Source organism: Taudactylus pleione, unplaced genomic scaffold (assembly GCF_031769625.1).
Source record: "Taudactylus pleione unplaced genomic scaffold, aTauple2 ptg000363l, whole genome shotgun sequence".
NCBI lineage: Eukaryota > Metazoa > Chordata > Amphibia > Anura > Myobatrachidae > Taudactylus > Taudactylus pleione.
Window position 1 is genome coordinate 1,856,999 of NW_028284764.1, and position 27,353 is coordinate 1,884,351.

Here is a 27,353-nt window from a genome sequence, read left to right on the forward strand (position 1 = left end):
TACTTACTGTCAGCTTATACCTGTCCCTTTACTTCTCCTACAGGTGTGTGGGGGAAGGGCGTTTCTACAGACCTCGCCTATATAAATCACGTATTTGTGAGGTTCGTCACATATAGTTGTGTGCTACACAAGTGCCATATTGTGGGCTGTTGTTCAGCACACTGGTGAGTGCGTTTTCTTCTGCCCTGTTGCCAGATATATTTTTGGACTATATAATATATTCTGTCATGTCAGACGAGGAGGTTGAGCGCTCAGTGGCTCCGGTGTTGGCCTCCTGCGGACGCTGTTCTGCAGGAGTGGATAGGGAGGATTTGTCACAGGATGGCCTGTGTAGTCGGTGCCAGGTGGCTCCTGGCCCATCCAGACCTTCTCTGACGCAGGAACCACCGTGGGCGATGTTTTCTCAAGTGCTGTTGTCTATTGCGGACCGTCTGTCGGTCCCGACTGTTCTCCCTACTAGGGCGTTACCCCAGCCGACCATCCCCCATTCCCCGGGTGTCCCGCAGTTGTTGCGGAGTCCTCCTGGGTCTCAGTCTGTGGGTCCATATACGGGGTTGCCTATGTATATACAGGCTTCCCCTGTGCCGCAGCAGCCTGCGGTACCTTTTCAGGCCCCTATGGCGACCCTGGGTGGATGTGCTCTCCAACTCCGTGCAAAAATTTGGCGGCCGCATCCTCAGCTTTTCAGTCAATGTTGCAGACTGACATGCGTTCTAGGGTTTCAAAACGCCCACTCATGGTGCGGGCGGCTCAGGTATCGGACTCAGAGGGTTCCTCAGATGATGGGGAGGTCCCTGATGACACTGACTCGGACGCCTCGGTTCAGGAAATGGATACCAAGTCGTCCATTAATGTGCGAGCACTGGTTAGGGCGGTGCGAGCCATTCTTCTTATAGAGGATGACCGGCTCCTAAGTCGAAGTATCCTAGTTTAAAAAAAACTAAGGTGGCTTCTGCGGTGTTTCCCCTGTCGGATCAGTTGACGGATCATATGGCGGTAGCTTGGCAGGCGCCCAGTAAGAGATTCCTTCCTCAGAGGCGGTTGGCTTCTAATTATCCCTTCCCTGAGGCACATTGTAAAAAATGGGAAACTCCACCGGCGGTGGATTCCCATGTCACCCGTTTAATAAGGAGCTCTACTTTGCCATTACCGTCTATATCCTCGCTGAAGGATCCCACGGACAGGAAAGTTGAGACTTGCTTAAAGTCTATTTACTCCCTCTCCGGGGCGGTGGCCCGACCGTCCATGGCCATCTCCTGGGTGGCCAAGGCCATTGAGGGGTGGGCCAATGCATTGGAAGATACCTTCCCGGACGACGCTCCGGATGTCCAGAGGGCGTTGTTGGGTCAGATGAGGGACGCTGCTTCTTACATTGGGGAAGCCTCTTTAGATGTTAGTTTGCTGACTTCGCGGGTATCGGCTGTAGCGGTGTCTGCCCGCTGATCCTTATGGTTGCGGTCCTGGAGAGCGGACTCTGATTCAAAGAAAGGCCTGGAGGCCTTACCTTTCAATGGGGAATTACTATTTGGTCCGGACTTGGACAAAATAGTGGATACCCTGGCAAAATCCAAGTCGGCTTTCCTCCCTTCGGCGGCACTGCCTGCTAAGGTTCGGAGTTCGGCTTTTCGTTCCTTTCGGGTTCAGGGTAAGGCAAAAGGTCAGTCCTTCCCGAGACAGTTGGCGAGTAAGACTGCCTCTAAACCCAAGAAGCAAGCCTGGAGTGCTCGGCGCCCTTCTTCCAAGCAGGAAGATAAACCTGCGGCCTGATGGGACGGGCCTCCCTCTGGGGGACCTCAGAGTGGGAGGCCGACTTCTTCGATTTGCCCAGTGCTGGCACAATACCACCACGGATGCCTGGGTTCGAGAAGTGGTCTCCCAGGGGTACGCCCTGTCTTTTCGGCACAGACCACCCCACCAGTTTTTCTGCACGAGTCCTTCTCAGGACAAGACCAAGGCGTTACAGATTCAGGAGGCTATAGAGTCCTTGCTGAAAGCAGGGGTCATTGTTCCCGTTCCTCAATCACAACGAGGGACGGGGTATTATTCGTCTCTGTTTCTGGTGCAGAAACCCAATGGTTCTCATCGCCCTATCCTCAACTTGGAGTCTCTGAACAAATTCCTCAGAGTTCCCAAGTTCAGGATGGAAACGTTACGTTCCATCATTCTGGTGATGGAACCGGGGGATTACATGGTGTCCCTGGATATCCAGGACGCCTACCTCCATGTTCCGATAGCACCTTCGCACCAGCGGTATCTGAGGTTCGCTATCCTTCAACACCACTATCAGTTCCGGACGCTTTGGTCTTTCCACGGCACCGAGGGTGTTCACGAAGATTATGGCGGTCATGGCCGCACATCTTCGGAACCAGAATGTATGGCTGCTGCCGTATCTGGACGACCTCCTGTTGCTGGCGAGCTCCCCGGAGGTACTGCTTCACCATCTCCACCTGACGATCGCTTGCCTGCAAGTGCACGGGTGGTTGATAAATTGGAGAAAGTCCTCTCTGATTCCATCACAACGGATGGTTCATTTGGGAGCCCTGCTGGATTCGCGTCAGCAAAGGATCTTCCTGACTCCGGAGAAGGTCTCCTCCCTACAGCTGCGGATACGCAGTTGCCTGAGCAGTTGCCGCCTCTCGGTCCATTCGGCTATGAGAGTTCTGGGGTCCATGGTGTCGACATTCGACATGGTGGAATTTGCCCAGTTCCATTCCCGGCCCCTGCAGGGGCTGATTCTATCGGAATGGAACGGGTTACCACACCGGATTCGCTCTCAGGTGCTGGTGTTGTCTCCGGACGTTCGGCAATCTTTGGCTTGGTGGCTTCAGACAGCTCATCTGGTCGAGGGGCGCCCCTTTTGGATCCCGGACTGGGTCCTGCTCACGACGGATGCCAGTCTCCGGGGTTGGGGGGCAGTGACCGGCTCATTGTCTCTTCAGGGTCGTTGGTCTGCGGAAGAAGCACTTCTGCCCATCAACATCCTGGAACTGCGGGCAGTATACAGGGCCCTGCAGTCGTCCGGCCCCGCTCTTCACGGAAGGGCGGTACAGGTGTAGTCCGACAACGCCACCACGGTGGCGTATATCAACCACCAAGGAGGAACTCGCAGTCGGGCAGCGATGTCGGAGGTGTCTCGCATCCTGACTTGGGCGGAGGGTCACATTCCAGCGATCTCGGCGGTCTTCATCCCCGGAGTCCTCAATTGGGAAGCGGACTTCCTCAGCCGTCGTGACGTGCATCCCGGGGAATGGTCGCTTCACCCAGAGGTGTTTCAGCTACTCGTGGACAGGTGGGGTCTGCCGGAGCTGGACTTGATGGCCTCCCGTCACAATCACAAGTTGCCCGTTTACGGGTCAAGGACAAGAGACGCAGGAGCAAGTCTGGTGGACACGCTTTCGGTGAAATGGACGTTTCACCTAGCGTATCTATTTCCTCCGATATCCCTACTTCCTCGGGTTCTGCGGATTTTCAAGCAGGACGGCGGCACATTCGTGCTGGTGGCTCCGGCGTGGCCCAGACGTCCTTGGTACTCCGATCTCAGGAGCCTCTCCATCGACACTCCGTACCTTCTTCCTCAGCGTCAGGACCTGTTGTCTCAGGGGCCCTGCCTTTACCCGGAGCTGGGTCGGCTGTCTTTGACGGCGTGGCTCTTGAGACAGCCATCTTGAGGTCTCGGGGCTTCTCCAGTTCGGTTATTGGTACCATGCTCAGGGCACGCAAGCCTGCTTCAGCACGGATTTATCACAGGGTGTGGCACACTTACTTTCAGTGGTGTGAGTCCAGGCATTATGATCCTCAGGTGTTCCGAGTTTCTAGGATCTTGGAATTTCTTCAATCAGGATTGGACCTCGGCTTACGCCTTGCATCTCTGAAGGTTCATGTGTCCGCCTTGTCCGTGTGGTTTCAACGGCGGATTGCAATACTGCCGGATGTTCACACCTTTTTCCAAGGTGTTCTCAGGATCCAGCCTCCCTTTGTGCCTCGTGTGGCTCCTTGGGACTTGGCGGTGGTTCTACGGGTCCTGCAGGGTCCTCCGTTTGAGCCTCTTGAGTCGGTGGAGCTCAAGTGGCTGACATTTAAGACTGTTTTTCTCCTGGCAATTTCTTCGGCCAGGAGGGTGTCTGAATTGGGGGCGCTTTCCTGTCGCCCTCCTTTCCTGATTTTTCACCAGGACAGAGCGGTGCTCCGCACTCGTCCTGAGTTTTTGCCCAAAGTGGTCTCGAAGTTCCACATTAATCAGGAACTTGTTGTGCCAGCTTTTCAGTCCCCTGATCTTTCAGCTGGTGAGACTTCCTTAGATGTGGTCCGGGCGCTTAGAATTTATGTGGACCGGACGGCTTCGGTTAGGAAGTCTGATTCCTTGTTTATCCTCTTTGGTTTTCACAAGAGGGGTTGGCCTGCCAACAAACAAACGTTAGCCTGTTGGCTTCGTTCCGTTATTTGTGAGGCTTATGCACAGGAGGGTTTACCTGTGCCAGCCTCTGTTAAGGCTCATTCCACTCGTTCTGTGGGTCCCTCTTGGGCTGCTAGACGTGGCGCCTCTGCTGTTCAGCTGTGTAAGGCGGCCACTTGGTCTTCAATTCAAACGTTTTTGAGGTTCTATGCGTTTGACACCTTCGCCTCTCAGGATGCATCCTTTGGGCGCCGGGTGCTCCTTTCAGCACAGGAGCGTCCCCGCCCTTAGTTGAACTGCTTTGGGACATCCCCAAGGTCAACCCTATGGACCCTGAAGTAGAAAACAAGAGATATGGTAAGAACTTACCTTTGTTATCTGTTTCTACGAAGTCCATAGGGTCCACAGGGCGCCCGCCCTGACGCACCTGGCTTCAAATGGGCTGTGTGGCTGGTCACCGGTTTTCCGTCTCCCATTTCTGTGAGTATGGTGTCTTGTGTGTTCCAGTCTTCCTTCTCTCTGTTTAGTCTCCTCCTCCGGCCTAGGCTGCTTACCAACTGAGGTGCTGTGGCTCGGGGGCGGGGTATAGAGGAGGACGGACCCAAGTGCATCCTGGGAGCAGCTAAAGCTTTAACTGCGTGGTGCCCATGGATCCAGATCCAGCTATACCCCAAGGTCAACCCTGTGGACCCTATGGACTTCGTAGAAACAGAGATAACAAAGGTAAGTTCTTACCATATCTCTTGTTTTCGCCAGGTCCCGTTGTCGCCTGCTTCCATATTGAATACGGGGTAAAGCCGGCACGGCCGCGATACTTTTCCGCCTACAAAATACGCGATGTAGGCGAAAAGTCTGGGAGGCCAAAAAGTATCGCGGATCCGCTCTAAGTGAATATGGCTATGTGTCTTTTGAATCTAAAAAAAAAAAAAAACAAGCTTAATTATCTTTGCGGTGCCTTAAAAAATAAATAAAACCATTCTCAATAAGCCTCACTCGGTAGCCACACAGGGTGAGAAGTAACCCAGCTAGGGCAGGTTTACATGGGACAGCCCCTCTGTATAGTGCAGGGGAAATCAGATCCTGCACATGTGATTTTCTCAGCCTATCACAGAGGACTTTAGTTGCGTTTTCTCCGCACATTGACGCATCTGCTGGGCCCGGCCTGCAATGAGCGCTGTCTGTTATATGCTGAGTGAGGGGTGATTGCGAGATCACAAGGGATCCGTCTGTCCGTCCATCACTATTTTCTGACCTACACGTTTCTTTTCAGGTACCCAAGCCGGCCGGAGTGAAGAAGGGCTGGCAGCGAGCTCTGGCGGTAGTGTGCGACTTCAAAATCTTCCTGTATGATATGCCGGAGGGGAAGGCGTCTCAGCCCTCCTGTGTCGTCAGCCAGGTGATCGATATGAGGTACGTAGATCAGTGTTACAGGTCAGTAAGCCACGTTTATACCCATGGTGCCAGTGAGGCTGAAGGGGCATCTCTTCCGAGCAAAAAGTATTCTTCATGTCTCTGTTACAGGGATGAGGAGTTTGCGGTGAGTTCGGTCCTGGCGTCTGATGTTATCCACGCTAATCGCAAGGATATTCCCTGTATCTTCAGGGTAAGTGACCGTCTCTGGGGCGCACTGAGCTGTGTGTATTGTAGGTTCCGGTGATGTGAGGTAAAGAGGACCAGTATAGAGAATGGAGGCTGTATTCAACGTAAGGGGACGGGTCTTCTTTAACCAAAAAACTATAGATTAAACCAGAGGTGCCCAAGTTTTGTTTCAGAGCCCCAAATGTGGTCCCAGAATCTGCTGTGAGATTTGCCCAATATGTCATACATTGTACTGGCAGGCAAACCATTATCACAGTGTTACACCGCCATGATGTTGTCTGCGCCATACAGTATAGTGTGTAACAACAAGGCGATGTGCCATACAGTATAGTGTGTAACAACAAGGCAATGTGCTATACAGTATAGTGTGTAACAACAAGGCAATGTGCCATACAGTATAGTGTGTAACAACAAAGCAATGTGCCATACAGTATAGTGTGTAACAACAAGGCAATGTGCCATACAGTATAGTGTGTAACAACAAGGCAATGTGCCATACAGTATAGTGTGTAACAACAAGGCAATGTGCTATACAGTATAGTGTGTAACAACAAGGCAATGTGCCATACAGTATAGTGTGTAACAACAAGGCAATGTGCTATACAGTATAGTGTGTAACAACAAGGCAATGTGCTATACAGTATAGTGTGTAACAGCAAGGCACTGTGCTATACAGTATAGTGTGTAACAACAAGGCAATGTGCTATACAGTATAGTGTGTAACAACAAGGCAATGTGCTATACAGTATAGTGTGTAACAACAAGGCAATGTGCTATACAGTATAGTGTGTAACAACAAGGCAATGTGCTATACAGTATAGTGTGTAACAACAAGGCGATGTGCCATACAGTATAGTGTGTAACAACAAGGCAATGTGCCATACAGTATAGTGTGTAACAACAAGGCAATGTGCCATACAGTTTAGTGTGTAACAACAAGGCGATGTGCCATACAGTATAGTGTGCAACAACAAGGCGATGTGCCATACAGTATAGTGTGCAACAACAAGGCAATGTGCCATACAGTATAGTGTGTAACAACAAGGCAATGTGCCATACAGTATAGTGTGTAACAACAAGGCAATGTGCCATACAGTATAGTGTGTAACAACAAGGCAATGTGCTATACAGTATAGTGTGTAACAACAAGGCAATGTGCCATACAGTATAGTGTGTAACAACAAGGCAATGTGCTATACAGTATAGTGTGTAACAACAAGGCAATGTGCCATACGGTATAGTGTGTAACAACAAGGTAATGTGCCATACGGTATAGTGTGTAACAACAAGGTAATGTGCCATACGGTATAGTGTGTAACAACAAGGCAATGTGCCATACGGTATAGTGTGTAACAACAAGGAAATGTGCCATACAGTATAGTGTGTAACAACAAGGTAATGTGCCATACAGTATAGTGTGTAACAACAAGGCAATGTGCCATACAGTATAGTGTGTAACAACAAGGCAATGTGCCATACAGTATAGTGTGTAACAACAAGGCAATGTGCCATACAGTATAGTGTGTAACAACAAGGTAATGTGCCATACAGTATAGTGTGTAACAACAAGGCAATGTGCCATACAGTATAGTGTGTAACAACAAGGCAATGTGCCATACAGTATAGTGTGTAACAACAAGGCAATGTGCCATACAGTATAGTGTGTAACAACAAGGCAATGTGCCATACAGTATAGTGTGTAACAACAAGGCAATGTGCCATACAGTATAGTGTGTAACAACAAGGCAATGTGCCATACAGTATAGTGTGTAACAACAAGGCAATGTGCTATACAGTATAGTGTGTAACAACAAGGCAATGTGCTATACAGTATAGTGTGTAACAACAAGGTAATGTGCTATACAGTATAGTGTGTAACAACAAGGCAATGTGCTATACAGTATAGTGTGTAACAACAAGGCAATGTGCTATACAGTATAGTGTGTAACAACAAGGCAATGTGCCATACAGTATAGTGTGTAACAACAAGGCAATGTGCCATACAGTATAGTGTGTAACAACAAGGCAATGTGCCATACAGTATAGTGTGTAACAACAAGGCAATGTGCCATACAGTATAGTGTGTAACAACAAGGCAATGTGCTATACAGTATAGTGTGTAACAACAAGGCAATGTGCCATACAGTATAGTGTGTAACAACAAGGTAATGTGCTATACAGTATAGTGTGTAACAACAAGGCAATGTGCCATACAGTATAGTGTGTAACAACAAGGCAATGTGCCATACAGTACAGTGTGTAACAACAAGGCAATGTGCTATACAGTATAGTGTGTAACAACAAGGCAATGTGCTATACAGTATAGTGTGTAACAACAAGGTAATGTGCTATACAGTATAGTGTGTAACAACAAGGCAATGTGCTATACAGTATAGTGTGTAACAACAAGGTAATGTGCTATACAGTATAGTGTGTAACAACAAGGTAATGTGCTATACAGTATAGTGTGTAACAACAAGGCAATGTGCTATACAGTATAGTGTGTAACAACAAGGCAATGTGCCATACAGTATAGTGTGTAACAACAAGGTAATGTGCTATACAGTATAGTGTGTAACAACAAGGCAATGTGCCATACAGTATAGTGTGTAACAACAAGGCAATGTGCCATACAGTATAGTGTGTAACAACAAGGCAATGTGCTATACAGTATAGTGTGTAACAACAAGGCAATGTGCCATACAGTATAGTGTGTAACAACAAGGCAATGTGCCATACAGTATAGTGTGTAACAACAAGGCAATGTGCCATACAGTATAGTGTGTAACAACAAGGCAATGTGCCATACAGTATAGTGTGTAACAACAAGGTAATGTGCTATACAGTATAGTGTGTAACAACAAGGCAATGTGCCATACAGTATAGTGTGTAACAACAAGGCAATGTGCTATACAGTATAGTGTGTAACAACAAGGTAATGTGCTATACAGTATAGTGTGTAACAACAAGGCAATGTGCCATACAGTATAGTGTGTAACAACAAGGCAATGTGCCATACAGTATAGTGTGTAACAACAAGGCAATGTGCCATACAGTATAGTGTGTAACAACAAGGCAATGTGCCATACAGTATAGTGTGTAACAACAAGGCAATGTGCCATACAGTATAGTGTGTAACAACAAGGCAATGTGCTATACAGTATAGTGTGTAACAACAAGGCAATGTGCTATACAGTATAGTGTGTAACAACAAGGCAATGTGCTACATTATATAAGTAAAGCGTAAATGAAAATATCGCCCAGTTGGGAAAGCCCTCTCTGCGTGATTACTGCATGGACGCCATTTGCATTGAAGTGTGATCACCGCCGATGAAGCTCCGGTGCCGTACAGTCTGGCCACTCATCTCCTCCTCTCTCCATACTTTCCCAGGTGACGGCCTCCCAGCTGTCCACGTCCAGCAATAAGTGCTCCATCTTGCTCTTGGCAGACAGCGAGGGCGACAGGAGCAAGTGGGTGGGTGTGCTGAACGAGCTGCACCGGATCCTGAAGAAGAACAAGCTGAAGGACCGATCTGTCTACGTGCCGAAGGAGGCGTATGACAGCACGCTGCCGCTCATCAAGAACACCCAGTCGGCTGCCATCCTCGGTGAGTTTCCAGGAGTATAACAACTCCACAAGTGGGAACACTACGGGTATCACCTAAACCTGGCTTTATTAGGGGTTCTCCTGATTTAAAGGGTCTCTAGTAAAACGATCTGTTTTCCCCTCCCCTCCTGACTAAGGGAATGACGGAGCTCCCAATGTTCGCCACGCGCTCACGTATACACCTATATGTAAGCAGTAGTGTTGCTGTATTGGGCTTTAGTGTAGTTTTGTTCTTGTCTACTGTTTATCAACCACAACATAGCATAGCTCTTATTTCCAATGGTTTCACTTGTTAAAGGGCAGCTGAATCTGTCGGGCACGATGGTTAAATGTTCTGATCTTTTTTAAACTTTTTCCACTGAAGCTTTGCTAAGAGATGACATATAGGTGTCTGTATCCGGGAAAACCCAGCCACGTAGTACTCAGACGGTGGCTTCAACTATGGCAAGATAACTGTTCCAAAGGCAAGCATGGACATGTAGTGAGTTTGCACAGGGCATTCTGGTTACCTAGGAGACTGCAAGCCTGGCTCAGTATATGAGTTAGGAATTTACATGGCGACCCTCTCTTTGCAAAGTAGAAGAGCACATATCTACTAAGCTTATTCATTCTGCAAGAAGATAGGGAAGGTAACATGCTCAACAGATTGTAATAGCAATAGCTTAAAGCAAGATTTGTAACTCCAATCCTCGAGGACCCCCGATTTTTTGCTGATCCAGTGAAACTGATTAACTCCCCTGTGCATGATGAAAGACCTCATGACCTGTTGGGGATATTTGAGGATTGCAGTTGAAAACCCCTGATTAATTGGTGTCGCTCTCATCCATCTCTCTCCATTACCGTAGTCCTAATGCGACGTAACATCCCCGGCACTGAGTGCCTCAGGTACAGGGAATGATTGAATAGCGTAGAGGTACAGGTGATGATTGCATAGCATAGAGGTACAGGTGATGATTGCATAGCATAGAGGTACAGGGGATGATTGCATAGCATAGAGGTACAGGGGATGATTGCATAGCATAGAGGTACAGGGGATGATTGCATAGCATAGAGGTACAGGGAATGATTGAATAGCATAGAGGTACAGGGGATGATTGAATAGCGTAGAGGTACAGAGGATGATTGAATAGCATAGAGGTACAGGGGATGATTGAATAGCTAAGAGGTACAGGGGATGATTGAATAGCATAGAGCTACAGAGGATGATTGAATAGCATAGAGGTACAGGGGATGATTGAATAGCATAGAGGTACAGAGGATGATTGAATAGCATAGAGGTACAGGGGATGATTGAATAGCATAGAGGTACAGGGGATGATTGAATAGCATAGAGCTACAGAGGATGATTGAATAGCATAGAGGTACAGGGGATGATTGAATAGCATAGAGGTACAGAGGATGATTGAATAGCATAGAGGTACAGGGGATGATTGAATAGCATAGAGGTACAGGGGATGATTGAATAGCATAGAGGTACAGGGGATGATTGCATAGCATAGAGGTACAGGGGATGATTGCATAGCATAGAGGTACAGGGGATGATTGCATAGCATAGAGGTACAGGGAATGATTGAATAGCATAGAGGTACAGGGGATGATTGAATAGCGTAGAGGTACAGAGGATGATTGAATAGCATAGAGGTACAGGGGATGATTGAATAGTATAGAGGTACAGGGGATGATTGAATAGCGTAGAGGTACTGGGGATGATTGAATAGCGTAAAGGTACAGGGGATGATTGCATAGCATAGAGGTACAGAGGATGATTGCATAGCATAGAGGTACAGGGGATGATTGAATAGCATAGAGGTACAGGGGATGATTGAATAGCATAGAGGTACAGAGGATGATTGAATAGCATAGAGGTACAGGGGATGATTGCATAGCATAGAGGTACAGGGGATGATTGAATAGCATAGAGGTACAGGGGATGATTGAATAGCGTAGAGGTACAGGGGATGATTGAATAGCATAGAGGTACAGAGGATGATTGCATAGCATAGAGGTACAGGGGATGATTGCATAGCATAGAGGTACAGGGGATGATTGAATAGCGTAGAGGTACAGGGGATGATTGAATAGCGTAGAGGTACAGGGGATGATTGAATAGCGTAGAGGTACAGGGGATGATTGAATAGCGTAGAGCTACAGGGGATGATTGCATAGCGTAGAGGTACAGAGAATGATTGAATAGCATAGAGGTACAGGGGATGATTGAATAGCATAGAGGTACAGGGGATGATTGAATAGCATAGAGGTACAGGGGATGATTGAATAGCATAGAGGTACAGGGGATGATTGCATAGCGTAGAGGTACAGGGGATGATTGAATAGCTAAGAGGTACAGGGGATGATTGCATAGCGTAGAGGTACAGAGGATGATTGAATAGCATAGAGGTACAGGGGATGATTGAATAGCGTAGAGGTACAGGGGATGATTGAATAGCGTAGAGGTACAGGGGATGATTGAATAGCATAGAGGTACAGGGGATGATTGAATAGCATAGAGGTACAGGGGATGATTGAATAGCATAGAGGTACAGAGGATGATTGAATAGCATAGAGCTACAGAGGATGATTGCATAGCATAGAGGTACAGGGGATGATTGAATAGCGTAGAGGTACAGGGGATGATTGCATAGCGTAGAGGTACAGAGGATGATTGAATAGCATAGAGGTACAGGGGATGATTGCATAGCATAGAGGTACAGGGGATGATTGAATAGCATAGAGGTACAGGGGATGATTGAATAGCGTAGAGGTACAGGGGATGATTGAATAGCATAGAGGTACAGAGGATGATTGCATAGCATAGAGGTACAGGGGATGATTGCATAGCATAGAGGTACAGGGGATGATTGAATAGCGTAGAGGTACAGGGGATGATTGAATAGCGTAGAGGTACAGGGGATGATTGAATAGCATAGAGGTACAGGGGATGATTGAATAGCGTAGAGGTACAGGGGATGATTGCATAGCGTAGAGGTACAGAGAATGATTGAATAGCATAGAGGTACAGAGGATGATTGAATAGCATAGAGGTACAGGGGATGATTGAATAGTATAGAGGTACAGGGGATGATTGAATAGCGTAGAGGTACAGGGGATGATTGAATAGCATAGAGGTACAGGGGATGATTGAATAGCATAGAGGTACAGGGGATGATTGAATAGCATAGAGGTACAGAGGATGATTGAATAGCATAGAGCTACAGAGGATGATTGCATAGCATAGAGGTACAGGGGATGATTGAATAGCATAGAGGTACAGGGGATGATTGAATAGCATAGAGGTACAGAGGATGATTGAATAGCATAGAGGTACAGGGGATGATTGCATAGCATAGAGGTACAGGGGATGATTGAATAGCATAGAGCTACAGAGGATGATTGCATAGCATAGAGGTACAGGGGATGATTGCATAGCATAGAGGTACAGGGGATGATTGAATAGCATAGAGGTACAGGGGATGATTGCATAGCTTAGAGGTACAGGGGATGATTGAATAGCTAAGAGGTACAGGGGATGATTGAATAGTATAGAGGTACAGGGGATGATTGAATAGCGTAGAGGTACAGGGGATGATTGAATAGTATAGAGGTACAGGGGATGATTGAATAGTATAGAGGTACAGGGGATGATTGAATAGCTAAGAGGTACAGGGGATGATTGAATAGTATAGAGGTACAGGGGATGATTGAATAGCGTAGAGGTACAGGGGATGATTGAATAGCATAGAGGTACAGAGGATGATTGAATAGCTAAGAGGTACAGGGGATGATTGAATAGTATAGAGGTACAGGGGATGATTGAATAGCATAGAGGTACAGGGGATGATTGAATAGCATAGAGGTACAGGGGATGATTGAATAGTATAGAGGTACAGGGGATGATTGAATAGCGTAGAGGTACAGGGGATGATTGAATAGTGTAGAGGTACAGGGGATGATTGAATAGTATAGAGGTACAGGGGATGATTGAATAGCTAAGAGGTACAGGGGATGATTGAATAGTATAGAGGTACAGGGGATGATTGAATAGTATAGAGGTACAGGGGATGATTGAATAGCATAGAGGTACAGGGGATGATTGAATAGCATAGAGGTACAGAGGATGATTGAATAGCATAGAGCTACAGAGGATGATTGCATAGCATAGAGGTACAGGGGATGATTGAATAGCATAGAGGTACAGGGGATGATTGAATAGCATAGAGGTACAGGGGATGATTGAGTAGCATAGAGGTACAGAGGATGATTGAATAGCATAGAGCTACAGAGGATGATTGCATAGCATAGAGGTACAGGGGATGATTGAATAGCATAGAGGTACAGGGGATGATTGAATAGCATAGAGGTACAGGGGATGATTGAATAGCATAGAGGTACAGAGGATGATTGAATAGCATAGAGGTACAGGGGATGATTGCATAGCATAGAGGTACAGGGGATGATTGAATAGCATAGAGGTACAGGGGATGATTGAATAGCATAGAGGTACAGGGGATGATTGCATAGCATAGAGGTACAGGGGATGATTGAATAGCATAGAGCTACAGAGGATGATTGCATAGCATAGAGGTACAGGGGATGATTGCATAGCATAGAGGTACAGGGGATGATTGAATAGCATAGAGGTACAGGGGATGATTGCATAGCATAGAGGTACAGGGGATGATTGAATAGCTAAGAGGTACAGGGGATGATTGAATAGTATAGAGGTACAGGGGATGATTGAATAGCGTAGAGGTACAGGGGATGATTGAATAGTATAGAGGTACAGGGGATGATTGAATAGTATAGAGGTACAGGGGATGATTGAATAGCTAAGAGGTACAGGGGATGATTGAATAGTATAGAGGTACAGGGGATGATTGAATAGCGTAGAGGTACAGGGGATGATTGAATAGTATAGAGGTACAGAGGATGATTGAATAGCTAAGAGGTACAGGGGATGATTGCATAGCATAGAGGTACAGGGGATGATTGCATAGCATAGAGGTACAGGGGATGATTGAATAGCATAGAGGTACAGGTGATGATTGAATAGCATAGAGGTACAGGGGATGATTGAATAGCATAGAGGTACAGGGGATGATTGAATAGCATAGAGGTACAGGGGATGATTGCATAGCATAGAGTGTATATAGCGCTAATCACTAGTTGGCAGGGTGTATGCAGAGCCACCTGGACAGTATTACACGTATAATTTGCATTGACCACAGTAAGGCTGGAGGGGCTCCTGTGAATACCATAGGTTTTCCCTATGACAGGTTCCTTTCTGTAACAGCGTCTACATTTTGTATTCTCCCGAAGCCCCTCTGAAAATCCTGCACATTGCCTGGAGCCACACAGCTGACATCGCTTACCCATCATGGGCGGCAGATAGAGCTGCCGCTGGCCCAGATTGTTATCTCCGCAGCCAGTTTCCAAGCTACTCTGGGTGTGAGAGTAAGACCAATGCAGTGCTTGGGGACGGGGAGCTCCTACTGTACACATGGCACAGGCTGTATGACCTCCCAGGGCAATCACTAAACATACAGGCCCAGCAGATCTCACCACTGCTACACTGTTACTAAGGGTTCTCATTGCCCCATGGTCAGTGCTAGTAACCAGCAATTACTTTATATCCTTCTACAGATCATGAAAGAATAGCCCTGGGGAATGAAGAAGGACTGTTTGTCATACACGTCACCAAAGACGGTAAGAACTCCGCTGTGACTGCTGACGCCATAGTGTAAATAACGCACCGTATACTGGGTATTCAGATCATTCACCATGTCTCTCCCCCCGTCCCCCCATTCCTGCTCCGCGTGCTGGTGCACAATATATCCCAGCCTTAGCAGGAGTCTTCCCTTTTTCCCAGAGGCATGCTGAGCCTTGCAGTCCTTGCTTTCAGGCGGTAGTTAGGATGAAGTATTACAGGAAACGTTTGATGAGGATGTTAAATAAGGAATAAGGAGACACACGGGCGGATTCTGAGTAGCAGGCAATGCAGAGATTCACGTAGATTAGCGTTTCTGTATGTGGCTGGTTGTGCGCCTAAATCTGTTTCAATCTCGCGGCGCATGCGTCCCGCTGTGTCTGCGTAAAGTCACAAGGCCCATTGTGCTGCCGGGACTGGGCGTTTCTGGGAGGCGGCTAAACAGGCGCACGGAGATATTACGTGTCATGGGAGTGTCGCAGGAGTGGTTTCGGGGTCAGACGCTTAATTGCGTACATGGGCGGCCACAGTCTGACGGAGATTCTGCACCTGGCATGGTGCTGGCGCAAATCCCAACGGTACTTCCAATGCAGACGCTCAAAGCGGGCGCCCCAGCCCTTCCGCGGTCAGATGCACGGCTGTACACCAGGGGAAGGGCCGGTACTAGTATTCGCATAAGGTGACGACTACATCAAATGACGCTAACGCGGTTGCAACAGCGTTTGATTCCGAATCAGCCCCACAACGTGGTATTGGTCCCTTTTCACGAGATATACAGCAGTGTATCTGGCCACATGCTGATAGGACAGGAGCTGCAGCCATTCAGGTGCCACATACACTCCACGCCCCCTGCCATGGCTGCCTCGCTTAGCTCACTGCTGTTACATTCAGCGCAACAGGAGATGTGAGCAGGTGACGATAGAGATCCCGGGACTGTGGGGGGGCAATGATAAATCGCTGCTTATCTCTCTGTTGCGCAGGCTGTCTTGGGGGCTCCGCCTCTGTACGATTCACTTATAGTCTGCACCGTAACATTCTCCCCCCCCCCCCCCCCCCCTCGTTATCTTTCTGCAGAAATCATTAGAGTCGGCGACAACAAGAAGGTTCACCAGGTTGAGCTCATTCCCAGCGAGCTGCTGATAGCTGTAATATCGGGGAGGAATCGCCACGTCCGACTCTACCCCATGGCCTCCCTGGACGGGAGAGAGACCGAGTTCTTCAAGCTGGCGGAGACGAAAGGCTGCCAGGGCATAGTGTCCGGCCAAGTGAGGCACGGAGCGCTCACCTGTCTGTGCGTGTCGATGAAGAGGCAGGTTCTCTGCTACGAACTGAACCAAAGCAAGGCGCACCACAAAAAGATCAAGGAAATCCAGGTACCCGGCAACGTCCAGTGGATGGCCATTTTTAACGAGCGCCTCTGCGTGGGCTACCAGTCGGGATTTATCCGGTATCCTTTACACGCAGAGGGGAGTCCCTACAGCCTGCTCCACGCCGACGACCACACGCTGTCTTTCATCACGCAACAGCCCACGGACGCCATTTGCGCCGTGGAAATATCAAATAAAGAATACCTGCTGTGTTTTAGCAGCGTTGGGATTTATGTTGATTGCCAAGGTCGGAGGTCGCGGCAGCAGGAGCTGATGTGGCCGGCGGTCCCGTCTTCCTGCTGTAAGTTCTCGGGAGGTCTCTCCATGTCCTCTGTGCATAGCATTTATTTATTCTTAATAATCAGAGGGTAAAAGTTTTTTTATATGTTGATTTTTATTTTTTTAATGTCCATAATTTAAGATGATTTGCAAATTCTTATCAAATGATCCACTGTGATCTGCTGGAGAACAATAGGCCTATATTACAGTTCTTTCTAGCCTATCTACTTGTGAGCTAACTTGTGAAGTCTGAGCTCTCCCCTCCCTGCTCACAATGAGAAGTGTCAGACAGTCTGCATAGTGCAGGGAGTTATATTACAGGATACACTCTCACTGCATAATGGCCATAGGAAATGTTTTTAAATCATCTTCTTTATTAGGGGAGGGGGTACTATTCCGTTAATAAGTGAATGTTGTTATATTGTGATGGTCATTTATTTGGGGAGGGGGGAGGTACTATTCCTTTAATAAGTGAATGATGTTATATTGTGATGGTCATTTATTTGGGGAGGGGGAAGGTACTATTCCTTTAATAAGTGAATGTTGTTATATTGTGATGGTCATTTATTTGGGGAGGGGGGAGGTACTATTCCTTTAATAAGTGAATGATGTTATATTGTGATGGTCATTTATTTGGGGAGGGGGGAGGTACTATTCCTTTAATAAGTGAATGTTGTTATTTTGTGATGGTCATTTATTTGGGATGGGGGGAGGTACTATTCCTTTAATAAGTGAATGATGTTATATTGTGATGGTCATTTATTTGGGGGGGGGGGAGGTACTATTCCTTTAATAAGTGAATGTTGTTATTTTGTGATGGTCATTTATTTGGGGAGGGGGGAGGGGTACTATTCCTTTAATAAGTGAATGATGTTATATTGTGATGGTCATTTATTTGGGGAGGGGGGAGGTACTATTCCTTTAATAAGTGAATGATGTTATATTGTGATGGTCATTTATTTGGGGGGGGGGAGGTACTATTCCTTTAATAAGTGAATGTTGTTATTTTGTGATGGTCATTTATTTGGGGAGGGGGGAGGGGTACTATTCCTTTAATAAGTGAATGTTATATTGTGATGGTCATTTATTTGGGGAGGGGGGAGGTACTATTCCTTTAATAAGTGAATGTTGTAATATTGTGATGGTCATTTATTTGGGGAGGGGGGAGGTACTATTCCTTTAATAAGTGAATGTTGTAATATTGTGATGGTCATTATTTATTTATGTATTTTAAACTGTCGTCTTCCAAAGTGTGTGGGAGGAGGGAGTAGGGGGGTGGCGATCCGGCAAACCCTGGTACCACACCTATTGGTGGGACATGACATGCACCGGTAGTGTCTAATTGGTCTCTAATGGGCAGTGATAGATGGATAGAGCACATTACCGCCCCAGGATCAGTAGCACTGACGCACATCACTACTAGTCCTTCTCTGGACCGCACTCTCCCTCCGTCACATCATAACAACTGTACTAGCGTCAAAAGCAGCCTCGGCGAGGTGAGGACTAAGGCCGTTACTGGTTATTAGTTCTATTAGTGACACTATGAGGCATTATACTAATAACATTACTGATCATGCCTGGTGCCAGGATTGGGTACAGGATGCTGGCATTCGAGATCCTATCGGTCAAACCCTAACCTCCCTCCCTGCTGCCTAACCCTCCCTCCCTGCTGCCTAACCCTCCCTCCCTGCTGCCTAACCCTCCCTCCCTGTTGCCTAAACCTAACCCTCCCTCCCTGCTGCCTACCTCCCTGCTGCCTAACCCTCCCTCCCTGCTGCCTAACCCTCCCTCCCTGCTGCCTAACCACCCTCCCTGCTGCCTAACCACCCTCCCTGCTGCCTAACCTCCCTCCCTGCTGCCTAACCTCCCTCCCTGCTGCCTAACCCTCCCTACCTGCTGCCTAAACCTAACCGTCCCTGTCTGCTGCCTAATCCTAATCTGCCTCCCTGCTGCCTAACTCTAATTTCCCTCCCTGCTGCCTAACCCTAACCTCCCTCCCTGCTGCCTAACCCTAACCTCCCTCCCTGCTGCCTAAACCTAAACCCTCCCTCCCTGCTGCCTAAACCCTCCCTCCCTGCTGCCTAACCCTAAACCATCCCTCCCTGCTGCCTAACCCTAACCTCCCCCCTGTGCCTAACCATAACCCTCACTCTCCCCCTAATCTCACTACTTACCTTCAGGTTGCCGGTGGTCGGGAGTCTGACAGGTGTCGGGATTCCGGCGCCAGTATTCTAAACGCCAGCATCCGACTTGCCAGGATATTGACCGCATCCCTTGGTGCCATTATGAGGCATTACTGCAACTGGTGATATTGGGCACTGCTAGAACAAGTGTCTTTACTGGGTATTAGTACAGTTAGTGACACTATGGGGCATTATACTAATAACATTACTGCTGTTGGGGTATTACTGGGTGTTACTCTCACCCCTGCTGTTCGTGTATTACTGGGTGTTACTCTCACCGCTGCTGTTCGTGTATTACTGGGCGTTGCTCTCACCGCTGCTGTTGGGGTATTACTGGGCGTTGCTCTCACCGCTGCTGTTGGGGTATTACTGGGCGTTGCTCTCACCGCTGCTGTTGGGGTATAACTGGGCGTTGCTCTCACCGCTGCTGTTGGGGTATTACTGGGCGTTGCTCTCACCGCTGCTGTTCGTGTATTACTGGGTGTTACTCTCACCGCTGCTGTTGGGGTATTACTGGGCGTTGCTCTCACCGCTGCTGTTGGGGTATTACTGGGCGTTGCTCTCACCGCTGCTGTTGGGGTATTACTGGGCGTTGCTCTCACCACTGCTGTTGGGGTATTACTGGGCGTTACTCTCACCGCTGCTGTTGGGGTATTACTGGGCGTTACTCTCACCGCTGCTGTTGGCGTATTACTGGGCGTTACTCTCACCGCTGCTGTTGGGGTGTTACTGGGCGTTACTCTCACCGCTGCTGTTGGGGTATTACTGGGCGTTGCTCTCACCGCTGCTGTTGGGGTATTACTGGGCGTTGCTCTCACCGCTGCTGTTGGGGTATTACTGGGCGTTACTCTCACCGCTGCTGTTGGGGTATTACTGGGCGTTACTCTCACCGCTGCTGTTGGCGTATTACTGGGCGTTACTCTCACCGCTGCTGTTGGCGTATTACTGGGCGTTACTCTCACCGCTGCTGTTGGGGTGTTACTGGGCGTTACTCTCACCGCTGCTGTTGGGGTGTTACTGGGCGTTGCTCTCACCGCTGCTGTTGGGGTATTACTGGGCGTTGCTCTCACCGCTGCTGTTGGGGTATTACTGGGCGTTACTCTCACCGCTGCTGTTGGGGTATTACTGGGCGTTGCTCTCACCGCTGCTGTTGGGGTATTACTGGGCGTTACTCTCACCGCTGCTGTTGGGGTATTACTGGGCGTTGCTCTCACCGCTGCTGTTGGCGTATTACTGGGCGTTACTCTCACCGCTGCTGTTGGGGTATTACTGGGCGTTACTCTCACCGCTGCTGTTGGGTTATTACTGGGCGTTACTCTCACCGCTGCTGTTGGGTTATTACTGGGCGTTACTCTCACCGCTGCTGTTGGGTTATTACTGGGCATTACTCTCACCGTTGCTGTTGGGGTATTACTGGGCATTACTCTCACCGTTGCTGTTGGGGTGGGGTTTTACTGGCTGTCGCTCTCGCAGCTGCTGTATTACGTGTGCTGCTGTCACCGATACTTTTGGCCTATCACTTGGCGTTGCTCTCACTTCTGTGCTTTTTATGGGACATTAATATTCTTTCTTTAAATCCTGTATAATGCATCATTTCTACAGCTGGCATATTACTGGCACCTACAATTCCTCCAGCAGTACTAATGTTATTACTTTAGTTTAGAGATGTGCGGGTTTGGTTTTATTCGGTTCTTATCGCCAAGTTCGGATTTCTCCAAAACACGTGACAGGCGGGTAGCCAATATGATGCCGTTTTTGAGAGCCGAACATATCCGAGTAAATCCGAACCGCACATCCCTACTTTAGTTACTGTGAGAGCAGCACACGCTGCTAGTGAATAATGCGGGCCTGGGGTGATACCTGTAATGGCAGGCCCCGTCTTCTCAGGAATATAGTAAGATCCCTGGCTAAGAGACCCATCCGCCCACACATGCAGCTGTGTACAGCAAATGTGAGAAAGAGAAACGGAAAGCCGTGTTCCTGCTGCGCCATGGCGGCCGGCCGCGGCTCCTGGTACTATGCGAGATTCTCTTATCAGTATTATAGGATGTTACAGAACTGGAGACCTCTGTGATCTTGTGTAATGCTCCGGCGAGGGCGCTAGATTGGCGCTGGACATGGAAGCGGAGAACAATGAGCGATACACGGTTATCAGGGCGATTTTGTTCTATGAAAATGATCCCGTAAAACCCGCTTCAGTCAGGTTCTATCCTCCTCTTATATCCCACACACACTCATTTTTAACGCCTGTTTATCCCCTAGTTGACCATAAGGTTACTTATATAACATTGTTGTTTAAAGAAATAGCCATATATTAAAGTGGCCATATATTAAAGTGTTTCCTAACACATCTACTTGTAAGGTGGAGATTTCATTTGATATTTTTAGCTTTTTTCCTCTTGCAGGTTACAACGCCCCGTACCTGTCTGTATACAGCGAGAACGCCGTCGACGTCTATGACATTAATTCCATGGAGTGGATTCAGACCATTCCTCTTAAAAAGGTAAATCGGGGCTGCAGTGATTAGGCGCACAATGTGACACTGACCAGTAATGTCCTGGTGACCGGAGCCACGGAGATGTAAGGTCCGAGAGGTGGCGTCTGTGTGATGTAATGTGCTTCACAAACTGCTTTACTAATGAGTATCAGCAGTGCAGGTTTTCTGCTTTCCTCTATAGATAGGCAAACCCGGCCCCAAACACAACAACTGCACCCAAAAGGCAGGATTCTCCTTTAATGTATTAGGAGTCTATATACTAAGCCTTGGGTGGAGATAAAGTCCCAACCACTCAGCTCCTAACTGCCATGTCACAGGCTGTGTTTGAAAAATTACAGTTAGGAGCTGACTGGCTGGTGCTTTATCTCCCTTCACTTTAACTCCATCCAAGTCTTAGTGCATAGACCCCTTAGTCTCCCTATCAATGAGGAGAGTCAGGGAGACTTACTGTGAGCTACTGCAGTCACTTCTGGGATCATCACCGCAGGTAAAAAGGACAATTGGATTAATGCCATGTAATAAAACATATTTAGACAAGTGTTGTGACTTTCTGGCTGTGGTGGAGCACAAGTCCCAGCATTCTCCGCCTGCCCGTTGTCTTGCTAGGGCTTGTATTACCACAGATCACATGACTATGCCAGATCCGGACCCCCCTGAGCACTCTCTCTCTCCCCCCCCCCCCCCCCGCAGGTGCGGCCACTGAATGCTGAGGGCTCACTCAATCTTCTGGGATTGGAAACCATACGACTAATCTATTTCAAAAATAAAATGGCTGGTAAGTGAATATTATTACTCCCTGGTCATTACGGGAAGCAGAATCGCATTCTACCGCGCTCTGACATCACTCTATGATTTTTATTGGCCCTCGTGGTCATTGGCCGTTTCTCAGAGGGACATTTCCAGATGCCTTTTGCACCAGCCGAGGTGACTCTCCTCAGGATAGGTGCAAAAATACCAGCGTAACGAAGATTAAACTGTGCAAATCTGATACAAGACTATAGACCAAGTGTTCCTTAACAAGACAAAACTGAGGCTCCAATGAATAGTATTTTATTAGGTAATAGGAATCGGAACTTGCCATGAAGTGTTACTTATAGCCCCATTCACAATCCTGTCTCAGACTGCAGCGCTCCCAAACCAGTGGCACCCAGTGCGACAAGCAAATCCCTTGCGTGCAAGCCCGAAAAAGGGGCGTGGTCCTTCTGGGAGGGGGCGTGTCTTTTCATCACTCTGGGGGCGTGTCTTTTCATCACTCTGGGGGTGGTGTGCCCAGCACTATGATATAACTGTGCATCGCCCGGTTCCCTGTCACTGAGGAGGAGTCAGAATTTTAGTGTCACCCTCTCGGAGGGTTACACACAGTGCGGTCTGCACCCCCCTGGTGACGCCACTGCCCTAAGATAAGGAGGTTCTTCCCATAAAGCAGAAGGTGGGTGTGCGCCAAGGTATGAGCAAGACAACTTGATTGATGGTTTTGCACCGTAATGTGTCCCGTGCCATGCCCACGTTTATGCAGCTTTGGAAGTGACCCGTTCCATGTAAGCGTTCTATGAGAATGTGAAGTGTCCCGTGCCATGCCCACGTTTATGCAGCTTTGGAAGTGACCCGTTCCATGTAAGCGTTCTATGAGAATGTGAAGTGTCCCGTGCCATGCCCACGTTTATGCAGCTTTGGAAGTGACCCGTTCCATGTAAGCGTTCTATGAGAATGTGATGTGTCCCGTGCCATGCCCACGTTTATACAGCTTTTGAAGTGACCCGTTCCAAGTAAGCGTTCTATGAGAATGTGATGTGTCCCGTGCCATGCCCACGTTTATGCAGCTTTGGAAGTGACCCGTTCCATGTAAGCGTTCTATGAGAATGCGATGTGTCCCGTGCCATGCCCACGTTTATACAGCTTTTGAAGTGACCCGTTCCATGTAAGCGTTCTATAAGAATGTGATGTGTCCCGTGCCATGCCCACGTTTATGCAGCTTTTGAAGTGACCGGTTCCATGTAAGCGTTCTATGAGAATGCGATGTGTCCCGTGCCATGCCCACGTTTATACAGCTTTTGAAGTGACCCGTTCCATGTAAGCGTTCTATGAGAATGTGATGTGTCCCGTGCCATGCCCACGTTTATGCAGCTTTTGAAGTGACCCGTTCCATGTAAGCGTTCTATGAGAATGTGATGTGTCCCGTGCCATGCCCACGTGTATGCAGCTTTTGAAGTGACCCGTTCCATGTAAGCGTTCTATGAGAATGTGATATCCCGTGCCATGCCCACGTTTATGCAGCTTTTGAAGTGACCCGTTCCATGTAAGCGTTCTATGAGAATGTGATATCCCGTGCCATGCCCACGTTTATACAGCTTTTGAAGTGACCCGTTCCATGTAAGCGTTCTATGAGAATGTGATATCCCGTGCCATGCCCACGTTTATACAGCTTTGGAAGTGACCCGTTCCATGTAAACGTTCTATGAGAATGCGATGTGTCCCGTGCCATGCCCACGTTTATGCAGCTTTGGAAGTGACCCGTTCTATGAGAATGTAATGTGTCCCGTGCCATGCCCACGTTTATACAGCTTTGGAAGTGACCCGTTCCATGTAAGCGTTCTATGAGAATGTGATATCCCGTGCCATGCCCACGTTTATGCAGCTTTTGAAGTGACCCGTTCCATGTAAGCGTTCTATGAGAATGTAATGTGTCCCGTGCCATGCCCACGTTTATACAGCTTTGGAAGTGACCCGTTCCATGTAAGCGTTCTATGAGAATGTGATATCCCGTGCCATGCCCACGTTTATACAGCTTTTGAAGTGACCCGTTCCATGTAAGCGTTCTATGAGAATGCGATGTGTACCGTGCCATGCCCACGTTTATACAGCTTTTGAAGTGACCCGTTCCATGTAAGCGTTCTATGAGAATGCGATGTGTACCGTGCCATGCCCACGTTTATACAGCTTTTGAAGTGACCCGTTCCATGTAAGCGTTCTATGAGAATGTGATGTGTCCCGTGCCATGCCCACGTTTATGCAGCTTTTGAAGTGACCCGTTCCATGTAAGCGTTCTATGAGAATGTGATGTGTCCCGTGCCATGCCCACGTTTATGCAGCTTTGGAAGTGACCCGTTCCATGTAAGCGTTCTATGAGAATGTGATGTGTCCCGTGCCATGCCCACGTTTATACAGCTTTTGAAGTGACCCGTTCCATGTAAGCGTTCTATGAGAATGTGATGTGTCCTGTGCCATGCCCACGTTTATACAGCTTTGGAAGTGACCCGTTCCATGTAAGCGTTCTATGAGAATGTGATGTGTCCCGTGCCATCAGCACGTTTATACAGCTTTTGAAGTGACCCGTTCCATGTAAGCGTTCTATGAGAATGTGATGTGTCCCATGCCATGCCCACGTTTATACAGCTTTTGAAGTGACCCGTTCCATGTAAGCGTTCTATGAGAATGTGATATCCCGTTCCATGCCCACGTTTATACAGCTTTGGAAGTGACCCGTTCCATGTGAACGTTCTATGAGAATGTGATGTGTCCCGTGCCATGCCCACGTTTATACAGCTTTGGAAGTGACCGGTTCCATGTAAGCGTTCTATGAGAATATGATGTTTCCGTTCCCTGGGGTGTTGCTGATCCCTACTGAGGAGATTGGTTTAGTGCGTTACATTATACTGTAGGTAACAAGGGTCACCTTAAAGTAGGGATTGTATATACGGGACAGATAATTTGGCTACAATAAAATAAATCTGATGAAAAGCAGCCGTGTTTTCAGATGCTTAACCAGTGACTAATGTAATAATTGCCGACTACATACCAATGTATGGAGTATAACACGTCTTCAAATGGGGATCTACAGGAAAAAGGTTGACAATGTCTAGATAGACACCAGATGTTAGACAGTCATTAGGTCGACCAGTACAAATGGTCGACCGTCAAATGTCGACACAAAAATGGTCGACTAATTTTTTATATATATTTTTTTTTTACTATTATTTTTTTTAGGGTAAGGCACTTACAGGGGGGTTAAGCACTTACCCTGACGGTTAGGCACCAGGAGAGAGGGTGAGGGTGAAGATTAGGGTTAGAAAAAAACCGTGTCGACCCTGTTGGCATTATTTCATGGTGACATTTAGTGTGTCGACTTTTTGTCCATGTCGACCTATTGACTGTCTGACATCTGGTGTCTGTCTAGACATTGTCGACCTTTTTACTGTAGATCTTTCAATCCACACCCCTTCGTATGTCACATTGAGTAACGGGCTGTGAGTGTTACATCTGAGGAATGTACCAGGGGGATGTAATTGCCCCATGTGTGTCATAGAGTGGTCCTAGAGCAAATCTAGTACAAATGTATCCTTTATAGTGTGTAGAGTTTGCTGGTGGGCCCAGTTGGTATTAGCTTACCCGCCGGTGCCCTATCCTTGGTATCTGCAATGTGTGGGGATTGGCATATATGTCACTGGTTGGATGCCTGCACTGTGGGTAACTGATGGAGGGGGGGGGGGGGGCACTTTAGTTCTGACAGTGACAGTAATAGCACAGAATCTGCTTCACAGAAAGTAGATATAACACAATAATCAGCAAGTTAATAGATTTACCATCATTATTGGTTTCCCCGTCTTTATTTACACTGTATTCCAGTCCCAGTAGATTCCTTTAACCGTGTAAATACTGGGCTGGCCTCATACCCGCATAGCAGCCAATATCCGGGGCTCATCCATCGCTGCTTCATTGTGTTTCAGAAGGCGACGAGCTCGTTGTTCCTGAGACATCAGACAATAGCCGGAAGCAGATGGTTAGGAATATCAACAATAAACGTCGGTACTCCTTCCGTGTGCCGGAGGAGGAGAGGATGCAGCAGCGGAGGTAAGTGCTCTTCCATCACACAGGGGATTTATTTGTGTAGTTGTCGCATTTGGCGCCATTCATTGCTGTGCACAAGGGATGTTTCCAGCACGGAAAATGGCGGTTCTAATCCCGACAGTGGCAGCCCGGCAGGGGCGAGGATCCCGATCGTTCTTTGTGGTAAGTATTGCTAACCTAATTCCCTACCCTAACCCTCCTTAGGGGTGCCTAACCCCCCTCTAAGTGCCTAAACCTAACCCCCCCCCCCTAGCCTAACTCTTAAGTTCCCCCCGGGAGCCCCTATCCTAACCCTCCCCCCCCCACGTGGCTGTCCGCGTCCGGCACCCAGCTTACCTTCCATCGGTATGCCGGATGTCGGGCTCCCAGTGTAGGTCTAATGACAGGTGTCGGGATTTCGACGCCTGTCATTAGAACCTTGCCGGGATTAGATAGTCGGGGAGCCCGTGGTCGAAATTTCGTCCATCGGCTTCCCTCCAGCACTAGTGAGAGGGCACCTGCTTTCGGCAAATAGTGACATTGCAGGAATTGGAAATATGAGCATTGATCCAAATAGAACAAGACAGAGTAATGAAATCCGATGTCTGAGTAATAGTTATGACCAGGGCCCCCAAGACATTGGGCAGGCCCAGTACTACAGGTGGGGACGTGGCTTCCAGAGGGGGTGTCGGCTAATCCCCATCATGAAGCTCCTCCCTATGGTGCCCGCAGTGGCGGGGGGAGAAAGGGGGGGCATGATTGCACTTTCCCAGCACTCATAGACAGGACCAGTACCTGGGTACCCGCCCTCTCAGCAACGCTGGTTAGAACCCTGTATTTGTGCTGTTTCTGCCATGTTGTCGATTGGCCGCCGTGCCCGTGCCACTAACGCTTCTGTCT

The 27,353-nt window shown here is 48.1% G+C and overlaps 1 protein-coding gene across 5 annotated transcripts in view; it reads left to right on the forward strand.

The window, feature by feature from the left end:
* The window catches only part of CDC42BPA (CDC42 binding protein kinase alpha), a 289,477-nt gene that overhangs the window by 247,393 nt on the left and 14,731 nt on the right, over positions 1-27,353 (forward strand). For all 5 annotated transcript variants that reach the window (XM_088444439.1, XM_088444443.1, XM_088444441.1 and 2 more), the window contains 8 exons: positions 5,664-5,803; positions 5,915-5,996; positions 9,384-9,600; positions 15,240-15,302; positions 16,378-16,971; positions 21,538-21,635; positions 22,320-22,404; positions 26,354-26,477. In XM_088444439.1, coding sequence (XP_088300565.1) covers positions 5,664-5,803; positions 5,915-5,996; positions 9,384-9,600; positions 15,240-15,302; positions 16,378-16,971; positions 21,538-21,635; positions 22,320-22,404; positions 26,354-26,477 — 1,403 coding nt within the window. The remainder of the gene's footprint in view (positions 1-5,663; positions 5,804-5,914; positions 5,997-9,383; positions 9,601-15,239; positions 15,303-16,377; positions 16,972-21,537; positions 21,636-22,319; positions 22,405-26,353; positions 26,478-27,353) is intronic.